Here is a 24,260-nt window from a genome sequence, read left to right as displayed (position 1 = left end):
GGGGTTTCCCTTCCACCCTGCGGGCTGCGAGGAGGAGGGACCGAGCCTCGTGTCCAGGAATGCTCGGGTCGCAGGTCTGGGCGGGGCAGCCGGCTTGCGGCAAACCCTATGCCAGGACGGCGTGGTGTCTGCTCTCTCCCCGGGTGGTTCCATCAACCGAGCCCCCACTCTGCCGCCCGCCTGCGCCTCCCCGCAGGACTCTAGACTTGGCGGCTGCTCCGCGGTCCCCGTGTGCTGAGCCCGTCCCTGAGTGGTGTCGTCCCCCCGCCCTGGGTCCTTTCCGCTCCCAACCACAACGCATCTGCGGGTTCAGGTGAAGTGTCACAGAGGACGCCTGAGCTAGACGGGGGGCTGCTGGATACAGCCACCCAGCACCTGAATTTCAGGGCAGCAGCTGAAAGAACCCGTGTCCCCTGTCGACCTTCTCTGCACACGTCCGTGTGCAGAACCACCTTCCTGGCTCTTCCGTGTGCAGACCCACTTTCCTGGCAGCCTCTGTGTCTCTCCTCACCAGCCCGAAGCCTCTCGGATGAAGTCAGGCAGAAACACTCACCTCTCAGCATCGCTGATCTTTGACAGTTCTTTCCTTCCCTGTAGATCAGTCCTGGGAATGCTCATTCTTTGTAGCAAGAGCAATCTGTCTGTGCCCAGCCCTGAAACCCACTTGAGCACCCCGAGGCTACCAGCTGTCTGCTGGCTGGGTTTCATTTATGTACCTAATTAATGAGCTTCTGTGCAGGACAGAAGTCCCGTCATGTTTCTAGTCTTTTACTTCGCAGAGAGACTAAGAAAAAGTCAGCGTACGGTATTTAAAGGACACAAAAGTTTTTGAAGCAATCGGGCAGTAGTAATGTTAATATCAGGAGATTTGAATGATTGACGAGTAACCTGAATTTGATGGATTGGTGGCGACCATGGCTTCTACCATCTCATGGGGCCTTGCTGTGTGTGGTTTTACGGGTGGTTTGTTTTACAGGCATTCCCTCATAGCGTCACCACCTGGAACGCTAATCGTCGCTGTATCCCAGGACAGAACCGAGCCCCAGAGACAGGGCTGCTTGCCACGGGCTGTGGTCAGCCTCCCTGACTCTGGGCTCATGTTTGTAACCATCTCAGACATCTTCACAGAGCTCGTCTGATTTAAAAGGAGTCTTTCCCGGACTCCCCTGGGGTTCCAGTGGTTAGGAATCCACCTTCCAGTACAGGGGCCACGGGTTTGCTCCCTGGTCTGGGAAGTAAGTTCCCACATGCCATGGGCCAACTAAACCCGCGCATCGCAGCTAGGGAGGAAGCCTGGACACTGCAACGGAGATCCTGCGTGCCATGACTAAGACCCAGTACAGCCAAAAATAAATACATAAATAAAAGCAACAGATCTTAAAAAAAAAAAAAATTTTAACAGTCATCCAAAAACTGTTTCATTCATTCCCCTATGGATAAAAATGTTGACTCTCTTTTCCAGTGTAGGCTTGCTGGTGTGTATTTACTTTGGTTAGTATTGCCCCATTAAGTTAGTGCATTACAAAATAGTCACAGAACTAGAAATACTTAAAGTATAAGCTAAAGTGAGATCAACCATATTTAAATTTTTATAATCAATAGCATCAGAGGACTCTTCCAGCAAAATTTTCTTTTTCCAGTAGGTTTTAGAGGAAGCATATATTTAAATATGCTCCAGTATTTAGTATGCTGGTTTACTGTTGGGTCATACAACTTGAACCTTTTGTTTTAATGCAAGTCATGTTGATACTCAGCTTTAATCACCATATCCAGACCGAGGTGATTATTGGATGTATATTTGTCATAGGCATTCTTTCATCCTTTTAATTCACCAGTTCCATGAAGGTTTTTTATGGAAATTTAACTAATGTAATTCTACTATTGGTCATTAGTTGTTGCAAGCTAATTAAATAGTGTGGCTTTTTAATATTTTCAGATAACAGGTTCCAACCCCATAGCAACTCTTCAAGTAGGGTACTTTCATAGTGGTTGTAAGTTGGCTTCAGTGTGAGGTTAAGTGTGTGTGTTCACAAGACATACGGGTCTGTAGTTTTTTGTATGCTTTTCTCCAGCTTCCGTATCAGAAAAGTGCCAGTCTCAAAAAAACGAGTTGGGAAATAAGTGTTCCCTGTGATTTTCTGAGGTTTCCTTAGAATTGGTATTGTTTCTTCCTGGGATGTTTGTTAAGTTCACCAGCGAGGGTGTGCGGTGCCAGGTCTGGGACGGTTCTTAGCTACAGATTCAGTCTCTTTCCCATGGATCTAGGGCTAGTTATGTTATCGCTATGTTCCCGAGTGAGCTGTCAAAGAACTCTCTTCCAAAGAACTTTCCCCTTCAAGAAGAACTTGTCCACGTCCTCTACATTGTCACATTTCTTGGCAGCTGCCCGGCTTTGCTCTGATAGTGGTAGAGCTTTAGTTCCTCAGTCGTGTACCACTCTTTGAGACCTCACGGACTGTGGCCCACGAAGCGATTTCTCTGTCCATGGGATTTCCCAGGCAAGAATACCGCAGTGGGTTGCTATTCTCCCCCTTCAGGGGATCTTCCCAACCCAGGGATCGAACCAGCATCTCCTGCATTGCAGGTGGATTCTTTTATTTTTTTTTAATTTATTATTTTTAATTGAAGGATAATTGCTTTACAGCATTGTTTTCATTCCCACCTTACATCAACATGGATCAGTCACAGGTGTACGCGTGTCCCCTCCCTCTTGAACCCCCTCCCACCTCCCACCCTGTCCTCCCCTCCAGGTTGTCACAGAGCCCCAGTTTGAGCTCTGTGAGTCGTACAGCGAATTCCCCTGACTGTCTTGTTTTACATACGGTAATGTATGTGTCTCCATGCTGCTCTCTCCATTCGTCCCACCCTCTCCTTCCCACACTGTGTCCACAAGCCTGTTCTCTGTGTCTGCGTCTGCTTTGCTGCCCTGCAAGTAGGCTCATCAGCACCGTCTTTCTAGAGTCCACATATATGTGTTAATACACGGTAAGCACTGTCTTTCTAGAGTCCACATATATGTGTTAATACACGGTAAGCACTATCTTTCTAGAGTCCACATATATGTGTTAATATATGGCAAGCACCATCTTCGTAGAGTCCACATATATATGTTAATACACGGTAAGCACCGTCTTTCTAGAGTCCACATATATGTGTTAATATATGGCAAGCACCATCTTTGTAGAGTCCACATATATGTGTTAATACACGGTAAGCACCGTCTTTCTAGAGTCCACATGTATGTGTTAATATATGGCAAGCACCATCTTTGTAGAGTCCACATGTATGTGTTAATATATGGCAAGCACCATCTTTGTAGAGTCCACATATGTTTTAATATACAGTAAGCACCATCTTTCTAGAGTCCAAATATATGTGTTAGTATACGTAATGGTGTATCTGTTTCTGACTTAACTTCACTCTGTATAAAAGACTCCAGGTTCATCCACCTCATCAGAACTGACTAAAATGTGTTCCCTTTTATGTATGAGTAATATTCCACTGTATACATGTACCACAGCTTCTTTATCCATTCATCAGTGCATGGACATCCAGGTTGCTTCCACGTCCTAGCTATTGTACGCAGATACCGATCAGGTGGATTCTTTACCCACTCAGCCGTCAGGGGGCTCTTGCTCTGACCGGCGCGGCAAGCAGAGCACCAGCCATCCCAGTAGTCGCCTCTGATCCTCTGGGAAAGGCCATCGCCGAGCCCTGAACTGCTTTTCCATGTCGGTGCTGAGTGCAGATGTCCCCGTGCTGACATCCCCGCCCTGTGAGGACAGCAGTGAGATCAGAGGAGGCTGCAGGCTGGGGGGAACGGGGCTGGCCCAGCGTTGCCCGCCCCCAGGCCTGCACACACCCCCCGCCCCCCCCCCCATCCCTGACGGTCCCCCTTCCTCCGCCCCCCGCCCCCTACCCAGGCGTGGAGAAGCTGATCCGCCACCTGCGGAAGCACGATGTGCCCTGCGCCGTGGCCACCAGCTCGGGGACGGCGTCCTTCCAGCTGAAGACCAGCCGCCACCAGGACTTCTTCGGCCTCTTCCACCACGTGGTGCTGGGCGACGACCCCGAGGTGCGGAGGGGGAAGCCTGAGCCCGACATCTTCCTGGCCTGCGCGCGCCGCTTTTCTCCGGCTCCTCCCGCGGACAAGGTACGCGGCGTGGCTGGGAACGGGGGAGACACCCGGTGCAGGTCGGGGGCTCTCCGTGTCTACGCGGACGGCTGCTGCGCGGTTCCTGAGACTCGAGGCCAGGGCTCTGCAGGCAGCGGGAGTGCCGTGCCCGGGGAGGGCCCTGCACATCGTGGGGGGCAGCGCGGAGGCCCTGAGACTCCCGGCTGGAGAGACCCACCAGACCGAACCGCACGGGGCGCCCGGGGGGCTCCCAGAGCGTCTAGAGCTGACCAAGCGCGGCCTACGGGCACTAAGCGGGGAAGAGGGGCCTTTGGAGACACGGGAGTCGGGCGTCCTCGTTTGTGACGCGCAGACGCGGACGCGCAGTTCAGTTCGGCGATTCTGACGTCTGTCAGCCCCCCTCACCGCCGCTCTGCCTGCGCGCTTCTCGGTAATACTTTGTCACTGCCGAGCTGGTGTGCGCGGGGGCGCTTGGTTTTCACTGAGCGGTCGCCAGGCTTCTGTGTGTTTCTCCCGCTGGAAAGGGCCGCCAGAGGAGCTCCACCTGCATCACGCAGGGTGCCCCGTGGGGAGCGGAGGAGGTGTCTGAGTCTGGGAGAGGCTGGCGGTGAGCAGTGGTGCGTCATGGCGCACCGGGGCCGCTGAGGTGCGGGGCGGAGCCTCTGCCATCCGCAGGGGCGGATTCCGCAGCGTCTGGGGGCTTCTCCAGAGGCGTGGCTCCTGGTGACCCCGGGGTGTCCCCGCCAGGCAGGGCGTGTATCCACTGGGGTGACGGCCTTCCCAGCTGGTTCCAGGATCCTGGATCAGGTGCCTTGTGGGGAACCCGTGCAGGGAAGAGCGTTTCCCTGGAAGGTCTTCTCACCGCTGTGGCCTCCCACTACCCAGTGAGCTGGTGATGGGACCCAGCCTGGTGCCACAGAAATCAGAGCCTCAGGACTGTTGCTCCAAAACCGGTCTCCAGAGGCAGGAGATGGGGCAGCGTTCTTGAATGACCTGCTTTTGGGGTTCAGGACCTGACTTGCTGCATTCAGCTTATAAGGGCAATCGAAACACAGAACCACCACCACGAATCCCAGCCCCAGCCTGTGCCTGATCTCAGACCCGCCCTGGACCTCCCACGATTCAATATACCTAGGACAGGAGCTCCCCTGGAGTCGGTGCAGACCCCGGCTTACGGGCTCAGCTCCCAGGGACGGCCCCCACTTCACACGCCAGCCACCAGCGGAGGCCTCGCAGCCACTCACACTTGTCCCCGGCCGACCACAAGCTTGGGGATCCCACAGAGCCCCCTACCTCGGCAGCTGTAATTCACTAGAACGCCTCAGAACTCAGGAAGACACTGTGCTTGCCTTCAGTGGTTTACCTTGAGAAGGCAACTGCACTGGAGGCCCAGGAGTAAGACTCTGGGCTCTCAGTGCAGGGGCCCTGCGTTCTATGCCTGCTCAGGGAACTAGATCCCCCGGCACCATAGTCAGGAGTCTGCATGCCATAGCTAAAGAGTCAAGCTTCTGCCTGCCGCAGCCAAGACGTAGTGCAGCCACATACGTGATATAAATACAGCCCAGGATCCCCACAGCGGGCAGCTGTGTGGGCTGAGGGGTGGGTGGCTGGGCTGCGGGAGCACGCAGGCCCACTGGGTGCACCAGCCTCCAGCACCCGCCTGTCTTCAGTGCCAAGGGCCTCGTTTTCCAGGGGCTTTGTGGAGGCTCCATTGCCAGCAGTTAATTCAGCGGCTGTTGGTAAATAAATGCATCCTTTGCTGGCCATGGAGATGAGGGGGTGGGCTACAAGTGGCAGCCCTCCAATCACGCCTTGGGGTGGGACACAACCAGGAGCCAATCAACAACCTCCCCCCCCCCACCACCACCCCGCGCATCCTGCGTCCATCTAGGGACCAGATACTCAGGCATGCTTGAAAGGGGATTAGTATGAATGACGCGGAAAATGTGCTCACTGCCCAGGACATGTCAAGGGTTTTAGGACCTCTGTGCAGGAAAGTTAAAGTAGGGCTTCCCTGTGGCTCAGACGGAAAAGAATCTGCCTGCCATGTACGAGACCCAGGTTTCATCCCTGGGTCAGGGAGATTCCCCTAAAGAAGGGACTGGCTACCCGCTGCCCACTCCAGTATTCTGGCCTGGAGAATCCCATGAACAGGAGAAGCCTGGCGGATACCGGGGGCAAAGACCAAATTTTTTTTTTGTTTTATATTGCAGCCATAAGCATCATTGAGTCTCAGTGAGGGACAATGATTCCCATACACGGCAAGTTCAGCTCAGTAGTGGACGCAGGCCAGCTGCTAAGCCGCAGAGTTGGAGCTGAAGCCGCAGGGCTGGCAGGGCAGGGGCTGGGGGCCGAGCGGCTCTGCTTCTTACGTCAGGACGTGTGCGTGTCCACGGGCTCAGCGTCCCGCTACAGGTTCCATACAGATGGGTTCTTTTCCCTAAGAATTGTCCCCCCTCCTGCCCCACTTAATGTTGACCCTTTCAGGTGATAAAGCGGCTTCTAGAAGGGCCACCTGTATGCACTGCAGGTTGCTGTTGATCAGCCTGGCGAAACGAGGTGCCCCCCCCACCCCCCAGGGCAGACTGGTCCCTCCCAGGATGCTCCCAGCAGGAGCACTGTCTTCCAGCCCATCCTGGCAGCTGAGAAGACAAGATGCTGGACCGTCACCTCCTGAATCGTGTGGCCACGGGAGTTCAAAGAGGAGGCCGCTGTCTGCCTGCCTCCACCTCCAGGCAGCCCTTCCTTCGCCGGCCACCCTGTTCACGGAAGCACGGTGTTTGCAGGTTGGCGAGTGTGTGCGCAAGCAGTGACAAGGAGACCATGTTGCTGGCTTTGCGTGAAGACAGTTGGAGCAAAATCGTGAACGGGGTAGGGGGGTGGGCAGGGGTTGGGGCTCTAGCCTGCAGAGCAGGAGATTCCCTTGGTGAGGTGCCGGGCCGGAGCTCGAATGGCTGTGTTGCCCGCCCTGACGGTGTTCATTTCAGATGCGTTAAAGGAAGCTGAGCGAGTGCGTGCCCTGGGCATGATCCAGCTCTTCTGGTGTCCTCTGCCAGTCACCCTCGTTCCGCACCCACGTCCATTCATGCAGGTGTTTGTCTTGCAGAGGGAAGCCTCTCTTGTCCCATTTCCTATGCAAATAACAGCTCATGCGTTGGGGTTTTCCCCTGGTGACGTGCTTCTGGTGGTAAGAAGGGCCGTGTGGACACGCTCCTGGTTGTGCCCCACTCTGCAGCCCGATCATTCTGTACTTGAGTTTGTCTCCCGAGTGCAGGGGCTTCCCAGGGGGCTCAGTGGTAAGGACCCCGCCTGTCAATGCAGGACACGTAAGAGATGCGGGTTTTGATCCCTGGGTCGGGAAGATCCCCCGGAGGAGGGCATGGCCACCCACTCCAGTATTCTTGCCTAGGAAATCCCAGGGCCAGGGGAGCCTGGAAGGCTGCAGTCCATGGGGTTGGAGAGTTGCACACGACTGAGTGGCTTAGCACCTGAATCCAGGAAGCGGGTGCAGAGAGGCCCGTGCAGACACGACAGAGCTCTGAGGTCATATCCTGTGCTCTGCCGCTGACAGTGCAGGCCCCAGCATGCGGGGGCGGCGACCTCAGAGCGCAAGGGCGTGCCACACGATGAGTAAGTCCCTGCAGAGAGCCACGTGCCAGCGCAGATGTGCGATGGTGTGCGTGTCACCGAATGGACTCGGCGCCGCGGTACTAATAGGGAAGCGGGAAAGCACAGGCGGTGTGAAAGGGGGGTTTGCGTTCACACGCTGGTTACGGTCTGCTAGGAGGAAACGCCTCACAGGGCTGGCGTTCATTGTTTTCACTGAAACTGTTTCCTCCCAACCTGTCCAGGTATCATCCTTCTGTGCTTAAAATATGTAGTAATAACCAGGTCCCGGCGGCATGTTCTGGGACCTCTTCCTGTACGCTCTTAGGTTCTGCGTAGGGGGTGTGTCAACTAAATGGACAGAAGACATCAGCAAGAGAAAATACAGATTTCTCTCTGCATAAGAAGAAGGCACTGCACAGGAAATACGATTCGAGGAGGCATTTAGAAGCTGGGGTTTATATACCATCTTAATAGGGCTTGGGGAGAAAAAGAGGGGCACTTCCGGGAGACCAGATATCTTTCAGGAACATAAATGGGCTCTTGGGAGAACAGAAGAGAGATACGGTCGTCATATGGTGACGTCTGGGTGATTTCTTACACAGGTGCTGAGCTCTGCAGACTTCTGTTTAGTCATAAAAGTCAACGTTCCTGGGTTGTGAAAATCCTAAGGAGAGGCTTTATGGCAGTAGAATTTCTTTTTCTTTATATATATTTTATTGAGGTATAGTTGACTTACAGTGTTTCAGGGCCACAGTGAGGTGGTTCAGTTATACATATATACATATATATTGTTTTTGAGATTATTTTCCATTGCAGGTTATTATAAGATATGACTATAGTTCCTTGTGCTATACAACCTTTGTTGCCTGTTGCATGTGTATTTTTTTTAAAAATTAGAAATCTAGCACTCTATTCATACTAGGTCAAACGAGTGGAATCGAAATGTCAAATTTTTTAGTTAGGCCAAAATTCCCAAGTTTTCTACAATATATATTGTATTTATACACTGGTATATTGTATTTATTGTATTATAGTATACTATTTATATATGTGTATATCAAAGCTTTTCTCCTATGCTTGATAAAGACTTGAGAAAGAACATCAAAAAAAAAGACAGAGATGGAGAAATTGGAAAACATAAACTGAATGAAATAGCACTGAATGTGAAACAGAAAAAGTGAAACAAACTGGGTAAAAGTATAAGATCATCATATAGTCCAGTTGTCTTCAAACGTGGCAGCTCACCAGAAACACATCTGGGGCTTTGGAGAAAAGCAAGCAATACCTGGGCATTTGTATGTTTCAAAAAATTCCAATTTACTTCTGACAGCCATATGGATTTTAAAAAGCGATTACAGGTTTTTCTATTACATGGTTTTTTGTGATACAGTTTTGTTGATACAGAATCGTATTATTTTCCTGTTGACCCATGATGAGACAGTGGTATTAAGTGAGTAATAGTTACATAATCGCAATTGAGAAAGATGTTTATCAGTTTTCACAGTCAGTAGCCAAACAAAAAAATAAATAAAAGATCATTACAGTTGCAAGCCATAATGGGAACATGGTTAACATAACAATATAAAATAATTACATACGATCTGGGGGGTCAGGCAGAGTGATGTAGAAGGTGGGGGTGGGTACCTGCACCCAAGAAGCCCCTCGAGTGCAGGCAGTCAGCACCTTTGATATTTCCAAGCGCCCCCTCACCTCCACGGAATGGAACAACCACTACTGATGTACCCGTTTTCATCTGCCGGGCAAGTCTGTCTTTTGGTTGGAACGTAGCTCAGTTTGTAAAGAACGTGCCTGAAATGGCGGAGACCCTGGATCGATTCCTGGGTCAGGAAAATCCGCTGGAGAAGGGATAGGCTACCCACTGCAGCTTCCCAGGTGGCTCAGCTGGTCAAGAGTCCGCCTGCAATGCGGGAGACCTGGGTTCCATCTCTGGGTTGGGAAGACCCCCTGGAGAAGGGAAAGGCTGCTACTCCAGGGTTCTGGCCTGGAGAATTCCATGGACTGTATAGTCCGTGAGGTCGCAGAGTCAGACATGACTGAGCGACTTTTCACTTGGTGCATTTAACTCATTGACACTTAAGGTAATTATCGAAATACATGATCCTGTTACATTTTCTTAATTGTGTAGGGTTTATTTTCTGTAGGTCTTCTCTACGCACAAAACACAAGAGAAGGAAGGGATGTACTGATTTTTTTAAACGTTTTGCGCTCGTGGCATGGGGTATGGGATCTTAGTTCCCCCACCAGTGATGGAATCTATGCTCCTAGCATCAGTACCACCGCACCACTAGGGAAGTCTCTGTGCAATTGAATTTTTTAGGGAGGCTTTAAGGGCTTGGTAAAGCCCATTCACATGGTAAAGAGCCTACCTGCAATACAGGAGACCCAGATATGATCCCTCGGTTGGGAAGATCCCCTGGAGGAGGGAATGGCAGCCCACTCCAGTATTCCTGCCTGGAGAATCCCATGGATGGAGGAGCCTGGCGCGCTACAGTCCGTGGGTTGCACAGAGTCGGACACAACTCCAAAAGTAACACTAACACAGGGAGCCTTTGCTTTGAGGAATATAAGGAGGGTTTAGAAAAAAGCCTCTTCCCACTGCTGTTGATTCTCAAATGTCTTCAGCTCAGAAGAATCCTTGGGCCCCTGTGGCGTGTTCTGGGCTCCCTTTACCCCTGAGGGAGTCCCTGTTTTTGTTTTTCTCCCCAACCCCTCCTTGTCACCTTCCTGCTTCCTCTCCCCTGACATTCAGCATCTGGCTGGCCAGCAGGAAGGCCTCTGCTCAGTGAGCTCTGCATTTCTGGAGGCCCTCAAGTCCTCCTCCATCCTGAGAGTTCTCACCTTCCCTGTGCCTTCCGGGAGTGCTGCCTTCCAGGAGCCCTTGGTCCGGCTCCCCCTCTGACCAGCTGGTCCTGGGCTGGCCCCGGGAGCCTCCCAGGCTCCGTGATGCCCGCGTTGGATCCCAACTGCACCTTCCCTTGGTCTGTGGCCACCGGCACGTCCCAGGCCCTCCCCAGCTGGGTGGCTCCAAGTGACCTCCCGAACGGGAGGGTCTTGTCCCCTCGCATCTCCCCCAGACCTGCTGCACCGCCACCCCTGCCGGCAGCCCTGCAGAGATCAAAGGCTACGGTCTGTGGTCCTCTGGATTGCAGGGTGGCTTAGGCGGTCAGGCCTGGGCACTCCCAGTTGCCATGAAGACACGGGCTCCCACGGGACTTCCCTGGTGGTCCGCTGGTCCAGAACTTTGCCTTCGGGTGTGTGGGTTTGATGCCTGGTTGAGGAACTAAGGTTCCCACCTGCCTGAAGGCCCAAAAACGAAAACATAGACATAAGCAGTGTTTACCAGACCTTCAAAATGGTCCCATATGGAAAACAAAATCTTAAAGAAATGGGCCACCTACAGCCCATAGGCCTAGAATGCATAGCGAACAATGCTGTGTAATTACATTATTTAGAGCCATAATGACCCACTCTCAGCTGTCTGAGATGGAACGATGGGGGAGATATAACTCTTCCTGGACAGGAGATATGAAATATACCTCCTACACACACTTCTCACGTCACCTGGATGGGTGTTCATCTCCGTTTTCACATCCAGTATAGTTGCGTATGTGTGTGTGTTAATCTGACTCGTGGGACCCCATGATGGACTACAGCCCGCCAGGCTCCTCTGTCCATGGGATTCTCCAAGGCAACAATACTAGAGTGGGTTGCCATTCCTTTCTGCAGGGCATCTTCCCAACCCAGGGATCAAATCCATGTTTCCTGCGTTGGCAGGTGGGTTCTTTAACCGCTGAGCCACCCGGGAAGCCCCTCAAGTGTTGCCAGTCGTCACGTTTGATATATTTCAAGCCCCTTGACCTCCACGGAATGGAACAAGAAAATCCAACGGCAGCCCCATCTCCCTTTGGCATCACAGGGAGCATCCACCTGACCAGAGCCCTTCGGTGTCTCTGTCTGTGATGTTTCTGTTCGGTTGTGTTCGGCGTGACTCCTGGTAAATGAGTCTCAAACCAATTAAGTTGCTTCTGGTTCTGTGGATTCATATGCACAGACACGTACATCAGGCAAGATGTAAGTTGGTGCAGGGGTGTGCCAGAAGCCAGTTTTTGTTACCGACTGGAAACATCACTTGAGGGGCTCCTGTATACTTTGCTCCTGTAGTGTGGTTGTGCCAGCATGACTGCTGAGCCGCTTTCTCGGTTCTCTACATGTGGCTGTGAAATTTCCCCGCATGGGCCGTTTCAGAGGACGGTAGTTCTCATGAGGCCATCAGGACACCGTGTTCATGTAACCCAGCCATCTTAAGCCACCATCACAGAATGAAAATCTGACAGGACTTCAGACCTTTACAAGGACGGGTTGTATCTTGTAATTCTGATAAAGTAACTAAACAGCCGTGCCTGCAAATACATGTATTAGACACACAGGACTCTGCTAGTCTGGGAGCAGTCAGGCTTTCCATGTGGACCGAGTGGTGAAGGACCTTCCTGCCAATACAGGAAACGCAGGTTCGATTCCCAGGATGGGAAGATCCTCTGCAGAAGGGAATGGCAACCCACTCTAATATTCTTGCCTGGAGAATCCCATGGACAGAGGACCTGGTGGGCTACAGTCCATGGGGGTTGCAGAGAGTGGGACACGACTGAAGTGACCTAGCATGCACGCATGGGAGCAATCTCACTTAAGTTCCAGCACAAAGAACCTCTTCCTACACCCCTGGTTTTGCCTGTGGAATGTGTGTAGAGCACAGCTGTGGTCTTGTTTCCAGTTCAGTCTTCCTGGCTCCCCACAGGACCCCATCAAGTGTACACCCTTTTACCCGGCCACTTTCTCCCTCGCTGGTTCCTGCAGAATTCCATCTTAGCTGCTGCTTGTATAAGTGAGAGTGAATGTCGCTCAGTCGTGTCCGACTCTGCGACCCCATGGACTGTACAGTCCACGGAATTCTCCAGGCCAGAATACTGGAGTGGGCAGCCTTTCCCTTCTCCAGGGGATCTTCCTGACCCAGGGGTGGAGCCTAGGTCTCCCGCATTGCACATGGATTCTTTACCAGCTGAGCTACCAGGGACTAGTGTATAATGGGCAGGGCAGGGGTGGGAGTACCCTATAGGGTTAAAAAATTCACAGCTGAATGCAAAGACTTCTTAGGGTGTGCCAATGAACAGAATGCCTGAGAAACACTGGATCAGTTGTGCACTAGGTTAAGCAGCTTCAATGGATCTGAACTTGGACAAACTCGGGAGATGGTAGACAGAGAGGCCTGGCGTGCTGCTGTCCGTGGGGTGGGGAACAGTCAGACACGCGTTGGCGACTGAACCACAGAAACCACAACGGTTCATACTGAGTTCGTTATTGGTGTTCAGTCACTCAGTGTGGTATGGGGGCTTGCCAGGTGGCTCAGTAGTAAAGAACCTGCCTGCCAGTGCAGGAGACTCTGATTTGATTCACCGGTTGGGAAGATCCCCTGGAGGAGGAGGGCATGGCAACCCACTCCAGTATTCTTCCCTGGAGAATCCCATGGATAGAGGAGCCTGGCGGGCTGCAGCCCATGGGGTTGCAAAGAATCGGACACGTCTGAGCGTGCACGAACACACGTTTCCTTGCGTGTGTATCACGTCCTGTGGTAACCGCCAGGCTCTCTGTACACGCCGTCTGCAGGTAGAGGGGGAAAATCCCCTCAGTGGGTCCGTCGGCAATAACCCTGTTTGCGGCCGGAGGAGGCGTGCGTCGGCTCCGCAGGCTTTGGCGGAGCTGCGTCACCTGGGAAGTTCCTGGTTCCTCCGCGCAGACCGCAGGCGGCTGCCGTCTGAGCTGTCTCCAGGCGCTTCTTCCTCTGAGAAGGTGCTCGGTGGGGTTTGCCGCACAGCTCGCCCCGGGTGCGCCGTCACAGTGTGCTCGGGCAGCCGGAGAGCAGGAGCACAGACGGGGGAGCTGCAGTAGCAGACATGTGTGGCCCCTGGTCCTGGGGCCGGGGTCCAGCACGGGGCGCTCATCAGGGCGTCCTGCTCACTCCTGTGTCCTCACGGGGGCAGTCCTCCGGGGGCGAGGAGGGCGGGGTGGGCAGAACGACTTCCCCGTCTACTTTGAGGCACCTCCACCCTCTCTGATGAGGCCCCCTTGGGACTCAGTCACCTAAAAGGCCTTCCAGGGACCCCGTCTCCAAGTCTGCTGGGTGACGGGCTTTAGCACTGGATGTATTCAGACACATTAGCCACCTGCGGGGTGATCGTCAAGGCTGACAGCGCAGGCCAGCTTTCAACACGGGAGACCAGTGGGGCCTTGGGCTGGTGCTGTGGTTCACCAGTACCCGCAAAAGGCCAAGGGAGCCACCTCTGCTCATACCCAGCTCTCGCCTCTCACATCCAGCCCACCTGCTCTGATGCCCACACACCTCTGCTCACACCCAGCCATCTCTGATCACACGCAGCCATCACCTCTGACACTCACACACCTCTGCTCATACCCAGGCACCTCTGATCACACCCAGCTCACCTCCTCTGACACTCACACACCTCTGCTCACATGCAGCCATCTCTGATCACACCCAGCCTTCATCTCTCACACCCAGCCCACCTTCTCTGACACTCACACACCTCTGCTCATACCCAGCCATCTCTGATCACACCCAGCCTTTGCCTCTTGACAATCACCCACCTCTGCTCACACACACCTCTGATCACACCTATCCCACCTCCTCTGATGTTCACACACCTCTGCTTGCACGCAGCCATCTCTGATCACACCCAGCCCTCACCTCTCACATGCAGCCCACCTCCTCTGATGCTCACACACCTCTGCTCACACCCAGCCCTCGCCTCTGACACTCAAACACCTGTGCTCACACCCAGGTATCTCTAATCACACCCAGCCCTCGCCTCTCACACCAAGACCTCTTCTCTGACACTCACACACCTATGCTCACACCCAGACATCTGTGGTCACACCCAGCCCTCGCCTCTGATATTCACCTACCTCTGTTCACACTCACACACCTCTGTTCACACCCAGCCATCTCTAATCACACCCAGCCCACCTCCTCTGACACTCACCCACCTCTGCTCACACGCAGCCATCTCTGATCACACCCAGCCCATCTCCGCTCACAGCCAGCCCTCTCCTCTCATACTCAGCCGCTTTACCTCACACCCAGCCCGCCTGCTCACACCCAGCCCGGTCCTGCTCGCCCAGGACACAGGCAGGCCCGTCTTGTCTCTACCTGGCCCTCCCCAGTGCCCTCAAACCTAGGCTGTCAGGAAGCAGGCTCTCCTTCCCTCCACCGTAACAGTGACCCCAGTGCCCTCCTCGTCAGAAAGCCTGGACTCCCCTTCACCTCAACAGGGGCTGTGTCGTCCATCAGACTCCACGTCACCTCTGAAGGATTTCCCTGATCCCATCCACTGTCCCTTCCGTCCACCGCCATCACATAGAGATTCTCTCATGCATCTTCATTGCTAGCAAGTGGACCATCTTAGTTCTGATGATGTTTGTCTTTCAGGGACCTCCTGACTCCCTGGTGGTTCAGACAAGCAGGCAGGTGAAGCTCATGGACGTGGGTTATCCCACAGGGCCCCCCGCTGAGTCTGAGCATCTCTGGAGGAGCAGGGTCGCCACCTCTGGGTGCTGAGCCCCTGAAATGCTTCGCTTCACCTCCCCGGTCGTTCATTGCAAATATCATCCCTTCTAAATTAAACCCCTCCAGCTACAGTTTAATTAAGCTCATCTGTTCTCCTGGAGATGAAATCCAGATATATTTGAGCCCTCAGCTTGGTGAAGTGAAAAGAACACTGCATTCTGGAGACCCAGATGCCATCCCTAAATGCTGTGACCCTCCTGCCACTGTGACCTTCAGCTCACCTCTGAGCCTCGGTCGGCGAGGGTCCCACACCGGACAGTGACAGGAGAGTGCTGGCCAGCCTCTGTGCTCCCTTGTAACGGTCTGCAGCCCCTGTGTAGCTCTGAGTCCCGAACGGGGCCCTGCAGCCACCGCCTCAGATGTAGCAGGCACTGCTCAAGTGGCCGCTGTCTGCCTGGTACCATAGCAGGCGGGCTGCCTTTCCCGCACACTTGCCCGGGTACAGCCACACACGCACTGTGAGAAGAGCGTTCCTGACCAGCCACTGCCTAAGACTCTTGGAAGTGTGTCCCGGGGTGCGCGCTAAGGGTGCCGAGCTCCCAACATCACCCCCATAGGTTAAAGGTTCGTATCTGTCGTGGTCCGTGCGCAGGTTGGAAAAGACATTCCAGACCTAGAACATTTCAGAGTCGAGTTTGTTAGAGTGGAAGACGCTGTCAGCGGCTCATGGGAGAGCCGATGCTTTCGTGGGTCGGTAGTCGATGTTTGCAGCCTTGGGACAAAGCCGATTCCTGCTGGAGGGGTGGTATTAGGTGACTGGTTATTAGGGCATTACAGGGTGGATGTTTTATCTAATATGGAGTCAGGGAATGACTGGTGTAGCTCAGGGGGCCTCACGTCAACAGTTGCTATGGAGCTTGGTCTGTTCCAGACGACCCAGTTACACACAGGGCTCCACACCTGTGACCTTGGTACAGGGCTGCTCAGTCCCCACGGGATGTCAGGGCGGGGGGTGAGGTGCAGGGGCGGGGAAGGGCGTTCTGCGCCCCCAGCCTGTCCACCTGCTGCAGCCCCTCACGGCCCTCACCTTAGTTACGGGGACTGTCTCTCTGCAGAGACCAACGTGCATGGCCACCAAGGTCACATTTTCCAAGGAGGTGTGACTGAGTTTTAGGCCAAGTGCGATTCCGTCAAGGCAGAGGTGGCAGGGCTGGGTGGGTCAGTGAGGGAGCAGTGAAGTGGCAGAAAGGAAGGAGGGAAGTGAAGGTTGACACCCGCTGGCCGGCGTGGGGGCCCAAAACCGCCGGCAGGCCTTGGGGGACCTGCCAGGAGAGCATGTGCGTGTGTGTTCAGATGCTCAGTCCTGCAGACGTCCTCCTGCTGTTGGTGTAAGGTGTGAGCTGTATTGCTTTGGCTTCTGTCTTTCAGTGGTTTGGTGACCCTTAAGTCCTGTGATAGCCGGGCAGACTCTTTCCAGGTAACTTTCAGAGCTCTGTTCTTTGATTTCAACACCTAGACAGGCCGTGCAGGAAACGCGCATGCAGCGTGCAGAGCTCTCGTCCCTGGGTGCCTCTCGCCCGTGAGTGCTCCTGACAAGAGTGCTCCTGACAAGACCGTTCGGTCTTAGGCAGCACTCCCTGACCTTGTCGCCAGGGCCCTGTTTCATGGAAGACGGTTTTTCCTTACACCGGAGCAGGGGGCTGGTTTGGAGACGACTCAAGCGCATTTCCATTTACTGTGTGTGCGATTTCTATGATCATGACATCAGCTCCGCCTCAGAGCATCAGGGCATGAGATTCCGGAGGCCGGGCGCCCCCGGTCTCAGGAAACAAAGACGCAGAGAATAGTGAGCATAAAAGCCGTCTGAAGCATTTTGACCGGTGCTTCACAATCCAGTCGTCATGCTGGTTCGCAGTCTCGCCCCCTCTAAGAAGGCGGGGAAGGCCTACGATTCCAGGTGCCGTCGAACGCCCGAGAAGCCGGTTCTGTCCCCGTGCAGCCGGCGCTGGGGTTAGTGGGCGCCCGGACCAGTGCTGCTGCTGCTGGCTCTCAGCAGGATTGGGGCTGTGTGTTTTCCGTCCTGCGGCTGACTGCTCTGTTGGGCTTGTGTGAGGACTGGGCCTGGCCTGAGATGCCAGGGGGTCCCGTTCCCCTAAACCACACACCCCACTACACACCCGCAGCTGTGTTTCCTGCCACAGTCTCCTCATACACGCTCCAGTGGTCCGGCCGGTTCCGTGACCCAACACAAGCCTGTGTGCCTGGCACACAGCGAGGCCAGACAGGGCTGAAACGTCGGGGTCTGGAGCTGAGAAAGGTTCTCCGCGCTGCTAGCGAGGAGACGGTGGCTCACCCTCCCCCGCCACGAAACCCCCAACTCCCTGAAGGGGTTTCAGCAAAGCATTTTAAAGGCAAGAGAAGCGGGGCATGGTTGGTTGTGACCAAGTTCTGGGTGCAGGAATCCTAGATTCTAATAACAGCATTTTAAGACAGCTTTTTACGTCTGTAAAAATGGGAAAGCGTCAGCCCTTTAAACGTCAGAGCCTTGAGGATGGCCTTCCTGTGTATTTAGGCTAGGGGCTTCCCTGGTGGGGCTAGTGGTAAAGACTCCGCCCACCAGTGCAGTAGACTTGGGGTTCGATCCCTGGGTGGGGAAGGTCCCCTGGAGGAGGACCCACTCCAGTATGCTTGCCTGGAGAATCCCACGGACAGAGGAGCCTGGCGGGCTACAGTCCACGGGGTTGCCAAAAGTCGCGCGACTGAGCCAGTGAACAGCAACAATATTTCAGGGTCTCAGCAACGTTCTTAACTCAAGCAAAAGCAGTAGAAGAAAAGGTTAAAGGGAAAGAAACAGATCTAATGTGGAGTCAGATTTGTTCTTCCCTATTACAGTTCGCTTTTAAAAACTTCAAATTATCTTTCGCCATCTCTGTACTTCTCAAATTCTTGTTGCGGATGTCAAGACTGTGCCTGGCGCCCGAGAAAAGTGTTTTCTCAGAGTCGTGAAGTGAGGAGGCTGGGTGAGAAGCCCAGAAGGGCGGGATTTGAGGAGCTCCCGGCACAGTGTCTGCAGTCACGGTTTCTGTTCTCCTTTGGACTGGATTTACAGCACAGCTTGGTGCAGCACTAAGGCATCCGCCTGCCAGCACAGGAGAGAGACATGGGCTCGAATCCTGGGTGAGGAAGATCCCCTGGAGGAGGGCATGGCAACCCTGTGCAGTGTTCTTGGCTGGAGAATCCCATGGACAGAGGAGCTTGGCGGGCTACAGACCATGGGGTCACAAAGAGAGAGACATAATTGAGTGCACACATACACACACCCCACAGACTACAATTGCTTTTGACCTTTGAGGACAGTCAGCATCCCAACTGAATGGGTGCACATGCCCCAGCCTGTCTGCTCGTCTTTTCCCTAAGTCATTTCGGGGACCCGGCATACTCACTCTCAGGATGCCCTCCCGCTGGCCCTCTTGCTACACCAGCCCCTTAGATCCCCTCCGCCCGTGGACACAGGGACTGGCCTCCCTGATCCCCGCCACCCTTTCCTCTGCAGCCCGCATGCTAAGCATCGTGGTTCACATTTCCTTGGTAATCGGGGCGGTTCCTTCCAGAATTAGGTGGGGACAAATGGTGCGCTGAAAACAGACACTAATAAACACGCCTCTAGAAAGAGCGAAACTTGCGGAAGCGGGGTATGTCAGCCTTCCGTTTGGTGCCCTAAAGGCCCGCACAGCTTTTCCGGGTCAGTCTGCCGTGTGCGGCTGGAGCGTCAAGGGCGCGTGGGCACAGCTCTGCGTTTGCTGTATCGCCTTCGCGGGCTTGTGAACGCGCCGTCGAGTGTGAAGGCACTGTCCCCTCTCCTCGGAGAAGGAGAGTGTCCTGGGCCCCTGCTTTGCTTTGTGCCCCCGTTTCCAAGCCTCCGCTCTCTCCTACTCCTGTCCACATGCTCCTCGGAAGGAGCCTCTCACAAATGGTCTAGCTGTTTTCATAACTCGAGCCAGACACCGCGAGGCCAAGGAATCAGCTAAAATCTCTTCCTCGGCCCCTCCTAAAGGTCCCAGGGGGCCCGCACCGCGCTTCAGAACCCTCGGGGGTCTCAGAAACAAAACGCCAGTTGACATTTCAGTGCCTGTGCAGCTCCCGAGTAAAACCCCAGGGAGGCTGGGAATCCAGGCCGGTTGTATCCTGAAAAGGCAGGGAGCGAAACAGCGGGGCCAGGAAGCGCCCGGCTCAGCTGGAGAGACCGCCCTGGGCGGCCTGAGCGCAGTCCCCGTGTCCGAGCGAGAAGGCGTCCCCTCCCGGCCGGGGCGAGAGCCGGAGTCCCTGCTGTCCAAGCCTGAAGGCGTCCCCTCCCGGCAGGGGCAGATACGCGGGGGAGTCCGGGGCTGTCCGAGCGGGAAGGCGGCCCCTCCCGGCCGGGGCGAGAGCCGGCGGTGTCCGGGGCCACCCGAGGCCTGCCGGGCGGGCAGCGAGCAGGCTGTCCCGGGCCCAGGACCCTGCTGTCGGCCGCCGCGTGCCGGGCACCCGCCCACCCTATGCGCTGCCTGGGGCTGACGGCTGGTCCTCGCCTCCTTGGCAGATCCACAGTTCAGCCCTAGAAGGAAGGGATGAAGGGAAGGGAAGGAGATCAAGTCGGCGAGCCTGCTGCAGACCAGAGACAGTGTGTGGTGTGTGTATGTGTATGTGTGTTTTGTTCTGTGTGTATTGTGTTTGTGTGTTGTGTGAGTTTATTGTGTTGCTTGTGTGAGTCTATTGTGTGTTGTTTGTGTTGGGTGTTGTGTGAGTGGGTGTATTCTGTGTTGTGGGTGTGTTGTGTGGGTGTATTCTGTGTTGTGTGTGCTGTGTGTATTGCGGGTGTGTTGTGTGTATGTTGTGTGTATCGTGTGTTGTGTGTACTGTGTGTATTGTAGATGTGTGTGTTGTGTGTATGGTGTGTGTTGTGTGTACTGCAGGTGTGTGTGTCGTGTGTGTGTCGTGTGTGTGGTGTATATCGTAGGTTGTGTGTATTGTGTGTGTTGTGTACTGTGGGTGTGTTGTGTGTATTGCGGGTGTGTATGTTGTGTGTATCATGTGTGTTGTGTGTACTGTGTGTATTGCGGATGTGTTGTGTGTGTTGTGTGTATGGTGTGTGTTGTGTGTACTGCAGGTGTGTGTCGTGTGTGTTGTGTATATCGTAGGTTGTGTGTACTGTGTGTGTAGTGTGGTGTGTTGTGTGTATCCTGTGTGTTGTGTGTACTGTGTGTATTGTGTGTGTACTCTGTGTGCTCTGAGTACTGCGGGTGTGCACCCGCGGCGTGCTGGGGCAGCGGTGCAGAGGGCGCCGAGGAAAACCTCTCGGTGGAGCAGGGAGTAGCCCTGCTGATGGCCACGCGGCCCCCGCCCCCTCCCCGGACAGACGCTCAGTGCAGAGGGTGCCGCGGCCCCGCAGAAGGGCTGCCCCAGGCTCCGGGGGAAGAAGCCGCCTGCAGTGCGGGGACGCGGGCCCGTCCCTGGGCGGGGAGAGCCCTGGAGGAGGGCAGCCCGCTCCCGTGTTCTTGCCTGAGAGTCGCACGGACAGAGGAGCCTGGCGGGCTGCAGTCCACGGGGTCACAGAGAGTGGGATACGACTGAGTGAACACACAGGCATGCGCGCACGCTCCCACAGCCCGTGTGGAGTTCCAGGGGCGCAGGGAGACTGGGCAGGCGCGTGTGCTCCCGGGAGGGAAGGGGTGTGAGGCTGACGGCCCGCTCAGCCCCGGGCAGGCCCGTCTCCCACTCGGAGCACGGACTACCCTGAACCTGGCATGGGCTATGCCAGCTTTCGGGGCTGAGCGATGGGCCAACCCGCCATCAATGCCAGGGTGGGCCGCGCTTGGATGGGGAGTGTGCCAGCCCCCTCCGGGCCCCTCACGGGTGATGAACCGGGCAGCCCCCGTCCACACCTTCCTGGGTCCCGCAGAACTTCTGCCATGTCCACAGGCAGACTCAGCTGCCGGCCACGGGGGCCGTGCCCACCCATGCGAGACATGTAGGTACCGACTGGGACGACTCAACCTTCTTTTTTTTTTCTCCCTTGCCCCGCAGTGCCTGGTGTTCGAAGACGCACCCAACGGGGTGGAGGCGGCCCTCGCCGCCGGGATGCAGGTGGTCATGGTCCCCGACGGAAACCTGAACCCAGACCTGACCTCCAAGGCCACCCTCGTGCTGGGTTCCCTGCAGGATTTCCAGCCCGAACTGTTCGGCCTGCCGCCCTACGACTGAGACAGCGCCCACCCACCCCAACCCCGGGGGTCCCCGCCGGGAGAGGGCCGGGGGGACGCCCCAAGGAGCTGGAGGGAAGCCCCGCGCCCAGACCTTCCCCGGAACTGGCCTTCAGCCGCCAAGCCTTCTCACCCCGCAGAGGGCGGGACCCGCACTCTCCACTGGGGCCGTAAACCCTCACTTGACACGCAGAAGGCAGACCCGGCCCGGAACACAAGATGGAAAATTCTCACTCCAATAAATCGAATTTAGTGTCCGAATAATTCAGCTTCACGTCCTTTATCTTCTTTGGTGTTCTCAACCCTGGCTGGCAACTGTAAAATATGTATGCATATATGTATGTGCTTGTATGTATATATATGTAGGTACATATTTATTTATATTTATAGACATCGAGTACTGTATCCTCTTCAGTGTTTTTTCATCTTCACAGGCAGTAGCCACTGATACAAGTGAGGTGCTCATTCTGTTTGTAATCTGAGTGGGAAATTCACATCACGGGTGAGCTTTTAATAAGCGACGCTCTTTATCAGTAGACGGTGGCATTCTTCCTGTGTCCTTCAAAGTGCTCTGGACCTGTGGTCAGAGCTCATGACCACGATCATCCATCGTTTGCCTTTGGTGTGAACATCATTGTAGCCTACATCTTATATCAAGGTGCATATGCACGTTCGAGAACATTTTCTACCTCAGAGAAATCGTTTCCTTTAAGATCATTTATTTTTCTAATACGCTCTTTGGTACAGATAGAATTGGACTGGAGAGTGCAGTCTTGGTACCACCAAGAACCCATTTGGGGAACAGTTTATCGGACATTACGCTCTGGTGATTAATGCCTTCTAATAGATTTCCTTCAGAAACCTGGCACGCTGCAGTCCATGGGGTCGCAAGGAGTTGGACACGACATAGCAACTGAACAACAGGCTTCCTCAGCCTTTGCGATGGGAACGTCATTGAAAATGAGAATAATATAATCACGGGGTGTTCCTACTGGGTGGCCCCCCCAAGTATTCTCTGTTACTGATTGTCTTGAGCTGATTTTCAACTGTGTAAGGTCTTAGAAAAATGATAGAAATATGTGTTATGGTGATGATTGTTCGTGATTATTTCTGGCCTTTGACCAGTTTTGCACCATTTCAGCAAATTGATCTCAATATTTCTTGATGGCCCCGTATGCGTGTCTGTTCTTTGAATTCTCCCTGAAATTGCTTGTAACATCTTACTGTTTCCCTCACCAGTTAATTTCATTGAATAAAAGTTTTGACTCTTGTTTCTGTTTTATTTGTGAGTATGATTTTATCTTTCTCTTTTAAAAACAATGTCATATCCCAGGGACTTCCCTGGTGGTGCACTTCCGCATCCAGCGCTGGGCGTGTCAGTTCCATCTCTGGTTGGGGCGCTTAAGATCCCACATGCCTTTGTGGCCAAAAATCCAAAACAGAAAGAAACAATATTGTAACAAACTCAATAAAGACTTAAAAAAAAATTATCCTCTAACAAATGTAAAAGATAAATGTGACTGGTTGACTATTTTTTTAAGCCACAAACAGTATTAATACTGTAAGATGATATTTGCATATGTATATTTTTTAATTTTTATTGAAATATACTTGTTTTACAATGTCATGTAGCTTCAGGTGTTCAGCAAACTGATTTGCTGATATACATGTATGTATTCTTTTTCTGATTGTTTCCCATTATGGGTTATTCCAGAATATGGAGTAGAGTTCCCTGCGCTGTGCAAGTACATCCTTGTTATCTATTTTATATACAGTAGGCATTTACATATGGTCAGTGAACCAAGCTTTCTTTGCACTCAGCAGATAAAGGTTCTCAGTGAAATGGTCACATACTTGATTTGTAAGGGATCACATTCTTCCCAAAAGCTTGTGTTTCGTGAATAAGGTCATTTCTATCCCTTGTTTTACATTGCACATATAAATGATATCATACGGTATTTGTCTTTCTCTGACTTCCTTAGCTTAGTACGATGATCTCTGGGTCCACCCATGTTGCTGTAAATGGCACGTCTTTAGATCTCTTATTAAACGTGAGACCATGGGAAACATGCCATTAAATACATTTACTCATTGAGAACCTTGTCAAAGAGGTGGTGAGTTCATATATTATGCAGAGGCATTTAAAATGACTTGTTTACAAAATCTGCTTTGCAGAAGAATTGGCTTGCATTGCACATTCAGAGTCTCAGATAAGGATAGATATGTAATCTGAGTCAATACTCTTAATTGGTGATGTACTCACTATTCCTTTTACAAGTCACAAACAAAAGGATTCCTCCTTCAGTACGTTTTTATCACCATTCTAGAAGTTCTAGTCAATGAGTAATGCCACTTAATGTTTACATATGAGTCCCATGATATAAAAACTCTCCGAACCGTGTCTATTTCTGCACTTGCGAAGGATGTCTTCACTGGATCCTGAATTCTGAAGTGTTAGTTGCTCAGTTGTGTCTAACTCTTTGTGACTCCATGGACTGTAGCCCGCCCAGCTCCACTGTGCATGGGATTCTCCAGGCAAGAATACTGGAGTGGGTTGCCATTCCCTTCTCCAAGAGATATTCCCGACCTAGGGATGAAACCCAGGTCTTCTGCGTCGGCAGGCGGATTCCTTACTGCTGAGCCATCTGGGAAGCCCAAGAGTGCTCCTTGTTACCCGCCTCTA

At 53.5% G+C, this 24,260-nt stretch overlaps 1 protein-coding gene across 3 annotated transcripts in view; it reads left to right on the top strand.

Annotated features, from left to right (window-relative positions):
• The window catches only part of LOC102404822 (pseudouridine 5'-phosphatase), a 65,541-nt gene extending 42,693 nt beyond the window's left edge, over positions 1–22,848 (top strand). Inside the window, exons 3-4 of one of the 3 annotated variants that reach the window (XM_025277039.3) lie at positions 3,924–4,153; positions 21,402–21,721. In XM_025277039.3, coding sequence (XP_025132824.2) covers positions 3,924–4,153; positions 21,402–21,578 — 407 coding nt within the window. In that variant the 3' untranslated portion in view covers positions 21,579–21,721. Of the gene's footprint in view, positions 1–3,923; positions 4,154–21,401 lie in introns of all 3 variants that reach the window. The other 2 variants (XM_025277040.3, XM_025277041.3) reach the window with 2 other exon arrangements.
• The last annotated feature ends 1,412 nt before the right edge of the window (positions 22,849–24,260 follow it).

This window comes from Bubalus bubalis, chromosome X (genome assembly GCF_019923935.1).
Source record: "Bubalus bubalis isolate 160015118507 breed Murrah chromosome X, NDDB_SH_1, whole genome shotgun sequence".
Classification (NCBI taxonomy): Eukaryota; Metazoa; Chordata; class Mammalia; order Artiodactyla; family Bovidae; genus Bubalus; species Bubalus bubalis.
This window is presented reverse-complemented; position numbering and strand designations above follow the sequence as displayed.